Raw genomic sequence first — 8,781 nt, 5'->3', positions numbered from 1 at the left:
AGTTACATTTTATGTATTCCACAAGGTTTCCCCACTTAGACTTGTCTAAGCGATGCAATCTTTGGAAAGTTTTAGATAATAAATTACATACTGGAAAACTATAAATCTCCTGGTCAGCTCCATTTCAACGGAACAGACGTTGGGAGACGGGACTCACCGGCTTACGTATTGGCAACAGCTGTCTAAAACACTTCTATCTGATGTCACAATGTGATCCACCCCTATGTTCCCTACGTAATGTTGCTCTTTCTGTTCCACACATTCTGTTGTCCTGTCCACGTTTTGATGCAGCCTGCACCTCTGCTTCCCCCCCCCCCCCCATCCTCCCTTCACCGACCTCTCAACCTATCAGACTTCCTTACATAATCTCACACTTTCTGCTTTGACAACCTGTTCTCCTTCCTCAGACGCATACATATCCTTCACTTTATCTAATCCCCCTTACCTAATCCTATCTTAATCCATTCACTCATCAACCCCTTTACCCATCTTTAACCTTTTCAATATTAATCTAGATAGATGACGTACAACAACTAACTGATTCAGCCACCCTTCACTACCCTTTACTGTACCTTCCTATAGTGCTACATGACCTTAGATGTCTAGCACATTTATTTTTTGCCTTTAACCATTAACCATTATCCATTCTTCTTCCCCTTTCCTTTTCTTTTCCCAGCCCTTCCCCTGTCCAGTTCCCTAGGTATGAGATCCGTGGAAGGCTGACTCTGTGCCAGTCATGAACGGCCTCAGGGAGCCATGAGATTGGTTAATTATCTAGGCTTGCTCCTATATCAACTAGCCTCTCTGAATGTAACTCCTCTGTTTACCAATGCTACTACATCCCTCTCCTCGACATGTGCTGTCAACTTGACATGATCCAACTCACCTACCCAGGTTATAACTCAGCATGCAAAAGGCACACCTTCCTCACTCCCAATATCCTTCAACTCCTCACCTGTACAATCCTCATTTTCTACCTCCTCCTCTTCCCTTATTACAACTCTTTATCCTTACTGCCCTCACCTCCACATTACTATCTCATTTTTGAGTGCTCTGTTTCACCCAGCAAAGTGGGACTGATTTTTCGTGATTCCCAACAGCCCTTATTCCGATGATACCCTCCTCTCCAAAAACAAGTAGGCAAAGTTTCCTTCCGCAATCGCCCCGACCAGTTACATCTTGTCAGTTACATCTGAGTCCCAAGCCCATGCACTTTCTACACTGGTAGACCTCACTGGCAAACCTATTTCTGCCCAACCCACTCCTCCCTTAATACATGACCTGGAACTGTTTTCATCTCCCCAGCTGATTGCCCAGTGTATAACAAAGATTGGTCAGATTTTGAAGACGACCTAATTGTCTGCCTTGCTGACTATGATGCACTGTAAGTGCAGTGATACACTATTCCCCTAGAGGCCGCTGTAAGTCCCACATGAATATTGCCAGGATTACCATTTGTAGACATGACCCCCATACGGTTAAATTTTGGAAAAAATTTTGGCCCTATCAAACGTATCCCCCTACAATCCCAGAAATTTTGGGTTTTTTGGCTCCCTTGCAAAGCACTGAGCCCCAAGCTAATCCCTTCTATGTGTGAAACCGGGTTATGAAATTTCCAAAAAGCCCAGCAGAAAACAACATAGCAAATTGCAGTGGTTCCAAAAATGTATTTTATGGGGGGCCCTCCCCTACAAGTTGTTGGGGGTAGCACCCTCCAGAAAAAAATTTTGACTTCACTACGAGGGGCCCAGAAAAAAAGCCGTCGACGGGTTTTTAAATCAGTCCCTAAAAAAACCCCAAATTTTTCCTAAACCCATCGCCCAAACCCAAGTAGTCTCACTTTTTCCCAGTACCACTCCCCCACTCCCAATTTCCCACCCTGCTTCCCCTATTCCCAAATAAAAATTTTTTTTTCCTTTTAAAAATTCAAAAAAATTTCCAACACCAAAAAACTCCCATGTTCTCCCACTCCTCGTTTTCCCTATCGCAGAAATCCATCCCACCCTCCCCACTTTCCCAATCCTAAATCTACACCCACACCCAATTTGGCGGGAAGCAGGGCAGAACAAGAGAAAAGTCATTTCATTTAAAAAACCCCTTTATAAATTTCAAAAGGTATCACCCCACCCTTTTTTGTACAACCCGAACTCCATGAAAAAATTTCTGGAAAAAAATTTTTGATCCCCCAAAAACCCTCTACATGAGTTTTTGGGCAAAAAACCTCAAGAGCTACAAATTTGGTGTTTTTTCACCCAAAATTTTCAGAGCGCTCTACGTTTCTTCTCTTTCTTTTCCAAAAATCAGCAAAGAGTGCATTTAAATTTCCCTCTCCTCTGCAAAATATTATAATGCCCCTTTTTTCCTTTTCTTCTGAAATCTTTTATGCTTTAGCCCTTGCTGCAGTCCCGTGAGGGCCTAGACGTAAAAAATTCCCGAAATGAAAGACCCTTTAAACCTACCTCCTTGTCCTCCCTTCTATCAATATTCAATAAGATATGGGCAACCGTAAATCTTCCTCCCCACTGGCGTCAAGTCCTTATACTACCTTTTTTAAAACAAAACAAATCTGCCCCAGAGCACTCACAAGTCCCTTAGCAAATTATAAAAAAGGAGGGTTTAACTTTCGCTAATGGGGACCTAGAAAACGAAAACCCGGGATCTCCCCAAAAATCAGTTTGGATTTGCCCTTTAACCCTTTAAAAACCCTCTCACACGGGCCTGGGGGTTAAATTGAAAAAAATACCCCTTTCCATCTCCGGGTTACCTAATCCTCTTCACCCTTGTTTAGACTGAAATTATATTCCTGGGCCTTTAAACCCTCCCTCTCAAAAAATCAAAAACCCCACAGGCAGTTTTCGTTTACCCCTGGGTCCCGATGGGTTTGATAGAGGTATGGAAAAAAATGTGTGATTTTGGGAGTTGTGAGTCAATGAAGATGTGAAGAATGAGGAAGAGATGGAAGACATGCATTGTAAAGTGAAGAGGATAGCATATAATTCTGTTGTAAAGACGCTTGATTCAAGAAGAAGGGGAAAGTTGTATGTGTGAGAGGGAACGATTACAGCAAAACCAGTACCCGAGGTGGATTTGAAGCCTCTGTATAGACATGGTACTGGAGGAGTGACTAGAAATATGTGCAAAAAAATATGTGAGGAGGACAGAAGGTGGGATGTTTGATTTGGGTGGGTCAAAAGGAAAAAAGACGAGCAAAAAACAGGGGGAAAGGGGGTTTGGGCCCGGGGGGGAAAGTTGGGCAGAAATAGGAAGGAATCGGAGCGGGGGAATGGGTGAATGAGGGAAAACAAAGCGCCATATGAAAAGAAGGGGAAAAAATAGAAGAAGGGGGTGAGGGACATTTGTTGGGGGTGAGAAAAATTTATGGAAAACCCTGTATACCTTTTAGATTTGGCTGGTACCCAGTCAGGGCGGGGAACCCCGGCAATGAAAAAAACAATTTCTTTGGGATTTATCTATGGCCTTTCCCCGAACCCACCAAAAACCCAAATTTTTACACATCCCAAGGGAAAAGACTATACCCTCACTTCAAACTTCCCTTTTCTGGTCAAGGGCCGACCACCAATAAAATGAAAACCATAAAAACCCCCATCTCCCTTTGGGCGGGCCCCCTAAACCCCTAGAACAAACAATGGAAAGACTTTTGCCAATTACGAATAGGCACACCCCCCCCACACATTCATACTCAGTTTAGCTCCCCCCCAAAATTTTTATGAACTCATTAAATTTTTTTCCCCTTCAAAACTCAAAAATATCTTAATAACCGCCCCCACTTTAATTTTAAAACTTTTCCCCGCTTTTTCCTTTCTGTCCCCTTTTTTCCCCCAATCCAAAAAACCCGTCGGACATCCTCACGGAATTCCCCTTTTCCAAATGACAGCTATTTCCCCTCTCAAAAGGGTAAATACCCCCCAAATTTTATCAATCACCCTTTATCTTAAAAACCCCTTCCCCCTTTTATTTAAATTTCCCGGGCCTACCCCATTTTCTTCCCCATTTCCCCAAACCCTTTAACTCATAATCCCTGGGTGTTCTAATATAGAAAATCCTTTAAAACCCTTTAAACCAAAAATACTTTCCAAATGCATATAAACTTTTAGTTTTTAAATTTATTTTTTTAGAAAAATTTAAATAAAAATCCCGTCAGGGCTTCACTGGCAAAAAACCCTTCCCACAAAAACCCATCCCCCCCTCAGAATTTTTACGGAAATGTTTTCCCCCCCCCAGCAAACGCCCTGGCTAGACCCCAAAAAGGTCGTGATGTATTTTCAGTACAATGAAACACCATTCCTCCCAGAGGCCAAAACTAAGAATTTCCCCCCCAATGTAGGGGGTCACCCCCAAATTGGGGCCTTTAGTTTCCCTTTCCCCAAAAAAGGAATTTAAAGGGTTGCCCTCCCCGGGTGTTTAAGTTTAGCACGGCCCCTTTCGAACATCCCCCTGGGGCATTTTTAACCTTTTAGAAAAACACGCCTTCACTCTCCAAAAATCCCCACTAATCTATTTGCAAGTTTTCCCACAAGGGTTTTAACCCCATTACTACTCTTTATTTTCCATCGTTTCCCACCTTTTACGGGAAGGGTTTTCCCTCCCTTTTCGAATGATTTGGTTTTGTCACGACAAGGAATGAGAAATGAATGAAGTTTTATTTGGGGGAGGTCCTCCTCTATCCGAAAATATCAACCCCTTTAAAGGGCCCGAAAAAAAAGTTTAGCGTTTTTTGGTACCCAGCCCCAAACCCCTGGGTTTTCCCAGCCCGTGCCGTAGTGCCAAAATTTTGGGCATGATTTGCTCAAATTGCTCGGTCACTTTACCCCATGTGGCAATTTTTGATGGCTCCCCTAAAGTATTTTTAAGAAGTTTCCCGAACAAGCTCGAAGAGTTAGGTTTACATTTTAAATAGGGCCCCAATCTCCTGTCGCATTAAAAATCTAAAAGTTCCCCTCCCAAAATTTTTCCCAAAAAATCCTTTCAACCAAACCCACCTTTCCCCTTTCTCCCCGGATATCTATCCCCCCTTTTCCTTTTCACAAAAAATGTTTTTTCCAGACCTCACACCTAACTCCCTCCAGGAAAAAATTATGAAAAATTTAAAAACCCTAAAACCCTGATCCCAAAAGAAAGCCCTTATCCCTCTCCAATCCCTCTTTTTCCCCTTTTGCTTACATTTAAAGTATTGCTGATAAAACCCTCCTCCCCTCCCCCCAAGTCCCCGTTTCCCACCCCCTCCTTTCTATGTGAATTAAACATTAATCTTCCTTTTCCTTATTTTTAACCCCTCCCCCCCGGATCATTTTGTGACTTCCCCTATGTCACAACATGTTTTTCCCCAGCTTTCCCCCCCTGACATTTTCCGAACTTCAACCCCCCTCCCATGCCCCAAAAAATCTCAAACATGGATTTTTCTCAATTCTTCAAATACCATAGTACCCCTATTACCTGTTGATTTTTTCATAAGGTCTTTGTAGTATTATACAATGTACTCTCCTTCCCCATTATTATCCATTTGTACCTTGCCGGGGACTCCATTTGCTATCCCCTTTACCCTTTTTTACCAACCAACAGCTACAACCCTCTACAAAAATTTGATTTTAACACATTTTGTCTGATCATTAAAAATAATTTTTACATTTTTTCCCAATACCCTTTTTCAAACCCCTATACCCTATTTCTGTACCTTTGGGGTATTTCTTAGATCCCCAACCCCGCTGGGTTAAAATTTTGGGCGGGTGGGGGGTGGCAGGAGGGCGAGATAAAACTCAATATAGGATATCACCTCTGCCTTGGGGCTCAGCTCTTCCCTTCCTTTCATCTCTTTCCCCGTCCTTTTCTGTCATTATCCTAATCGTTAAAAATTTTACCGTTTCAACACAAACTTTTTCGGAAACCATATGTAGGGGGTTCGCCCCACATATAGCCCTATTTGCGGCACATTTAAAAAATAGCTTCGCCCATATTTTTAAAATGCGTTTAAGAAATTTTTATGTTATGCGGCAGAAAATTTCAATAAATAAAAAAATGACTTAGGGGGTTAATAAAGGGAAAAAAAAAAAAAAAAAAATAAAATGGCCTCAGGGAGCCCAAAGGACATGGTATTTCCCCCGCTTTAACATCTAGCCCCACCCCCATGGGGGCCCGAAGGATAGGGCCCTTTCCCCATTCCCCTCTTATTTCAGGTCACCCAAACAATGGTTTTAAAAGTTTGTCCTTTATAGCGGGAATGAAGGGTTGTTTCATCAATAGCCCATTAAATTTTAAATCTTGGTTATTCTCTCTTACCTACTCCAAAAAATGGGCTTCACTCCCCCCCCCCCCCTCTTCTCCTAAAATCTACTCGCCCCTCCCCCAGTCAGATTTTTTCCCGTTTAAAACCCGATAAATCCAAAACTCTTTCACCATAATACTTACCTAAGTGCTATATAACCTTTGATGTTTATTACATTTATTTGTTTAGAACATTAACTATTAATCCTGTCAGACTTCACTGGCAAACCCATTCCTACACAACCTCATCCCACCCTCAGTACTTGTACCGGAAATGTCTCCATCTCCCCAGCAAACTGCCTTGTCTACGACCAAAAATGGTCTGTGATGTAGTATCAGTACAATGACACACCATTCCTCCTAGAGGCCATCGTAAGAATCCCACCCAATGTATGGGATCACCCCTAACTTGGACCTCAGTCCCTACCCTCAATAAGGAATTAAGGCTTGCCCCTCCTCGATGTTTACTGTCAGCACTGTCCATTGCGAATCATCCACCTGGGACATTATTCAACCTTCAGAATACACGCCTTCACTCCCTCTCAACATCCTCTACTATATCTATTGCATAGTTTTCTACAATGTTTAACCCCTATTACTACTCTTCATTCCTATCGTCCGACTTGTATCGGAACTGTTTCCATCTTATCGACTGATTGTCTTGTCTACGACAAGGACTGATGAAATGACTGAAGTTTTTATTGGTGGAGTGTCCTCCTCTATCCGACCATATCAACCCCTTACACGTCAGAAATGTTAGCGTCTTGGCTACCTAGCCAAACACTGTCTCTCCCAGCCCAGTGCCCTGTATGTGCCAACCTGGTCATGATCGCTCAAATTGCTCTGCTCACTCACGCATGTGTGTCAATTGTGATGGCTCCCATAATGTATTTTATAGAAGTTGCCCTGCACACAAGCTCGAATCTGAGTTAGCAGTTCTCACATTCAAACTAGGCCTCACTCTACCTGTCGCATTAAACAATCTAAATGTTCCATCCCATCTTCTCCAACCATATCCTCTCTCAACACCCACCTTTTCCTCTGCTCCTCGGATATCTATCCCCTCTTTTCCTTCTCACAAAAAATGTTTATTTCTCAGACCTCCACACCTAACTCCCCTCCAGAAACTTATGAAAACTTCAAAAACTTCCTAACCATGATCAAAGAGAAAGCCCTCTCATCCATCCTCCAATCCCTCTTTTCCCATTTGCTCTACATTCAAAGTATTTGCTGATATCCATCCTCCTCCTCCTCCTCAAGTTCCCCGTACCCACCCTCTCCTTCTCTATGTGCATCATCATTCACTCTTCCTTCTCCATTATCCTTACCACTCCCACCTGGATGCATACGTGACTCCCATATGTCACAACAGTGTTCTTCTCCAGATTCCTCCCCTCCTGACATTTTTCCTGATACTTCACCACCCTCCCATGCTCCCATATCTCATTCCCTGGATTCTTCTCATACTTCTTCAACTACCATAGCTACCCATATTACCTGTTGATTGTTTCATAATGGCTCTTTTGTAGTTATCCTCATACAATGCTACTCTCCTGTCCTCTATATATTATCCATTTGTACCTTGCTGTACTCCATTTGCTATCCCCTCTTTACCCTTTTCACCACCATACTATGCTACAACCCTCTACAACCTTTGACTTCTAACACATTTTGTCCTGATCATTAACTAATTTTGACACTTTTTGCCACAATACTTTATCATAACGCTATACCCTATTGCTGTACTTCTGCTGTATTATCTTAGATCCCCCATCCCTTGCTCGTTATTGTGGGCGGGTGGGGGGTGGTCAGGAGACAGAGACTGAAACTCAATATAGGATATCACCTCTGCCTTGGACCTCAGCTCTTGCCCTTCCTTTTCCTCTCTTCCTCGTCCCCTTCTTCTGTCTACTTATCCTAATCGTTAATTCATTTTTACCCTTTTCAACACAATACTTTATCGGAATGCTATATGTAGGGGCTTCGCCCCTACATATAGCCATATAGCGGCACATTTAAAATATAGCTATCGCTATATTTTAAATATGCCGCTAATGACCTTATATGTTGATGCGTCAGAAAATCTTCAATAAATAAAATAAATGACCTTAGGCGTTGATATAGAAGAAAAAAAAAAAAATAAATAAATGGCCTCAGGGAGCAATGGACATGGTATTCCCTTGCTTAAGCATCTAGCCCTTACCCCTTATGGGGACCCTGAAGGATAGACCGTTTCTCTTCCCCTCTTATTTCAGGCTCACCATAGCCAATGTTTAAGAGTTCTGTCCTTATAACGGGAATGAAGGCTTCGCATTTCATCAACTAGCCTATCTAAATTTGACTCTTGTTTTCTCTTCTAACTACTCAAAAGTTCTTTCCCCCCCCCCGTTTTCTCTACCTTACTCGCTCTCCCCATTCGATTCTTTTCCTGTCTAATCCAATATCCAAACTCTACCACTTCCCCAATGTCTACCCTCTCAAAACTGTTCTCACTAAACTCCC

General features: G+C 42.5%; 1 protein-coding gene across 1 annotated transcript in view; it reads right to left on the bottom strand.

The window, feature by feature from the left end:
- LOC119577534 (cytospin-A-like) overlaps nt 1–1,465 on the bottom strand; it is a 12,246-nt gene extending 10,781 nt beyond the window's left edge. Inside the window, 2 exon segments of the mRNA XM_037925127.1 lie at nt 1,177–1,305; nt 1,401–1,465. Coding sequence (XP_037781055.1) covers nt 1,177–1,305; nt 1,401–1,465 — 194 coding nt within the window.
- Nucleotides 1,466–8,781: the final 7,316 nt, after the last annotated feature.

Source organism: Penaeus monodon, chromosome 10, assembly GCF_015228065.2.
Source record: "Penaeus monodon isolate SGIC_2016 chromosome 10, NSTDA_Pmon_1, whole genome shotgun sequence".
Lineage (NCBI taxonomy): Eukaryota > Metazoa > Arthropoda > Malacostraca > Decapoda > Penaeidae > Penaeus > Penaeus monodon.
This window is presented reverse-complemented; position numbering and strand designations above follow the sequence as displayed.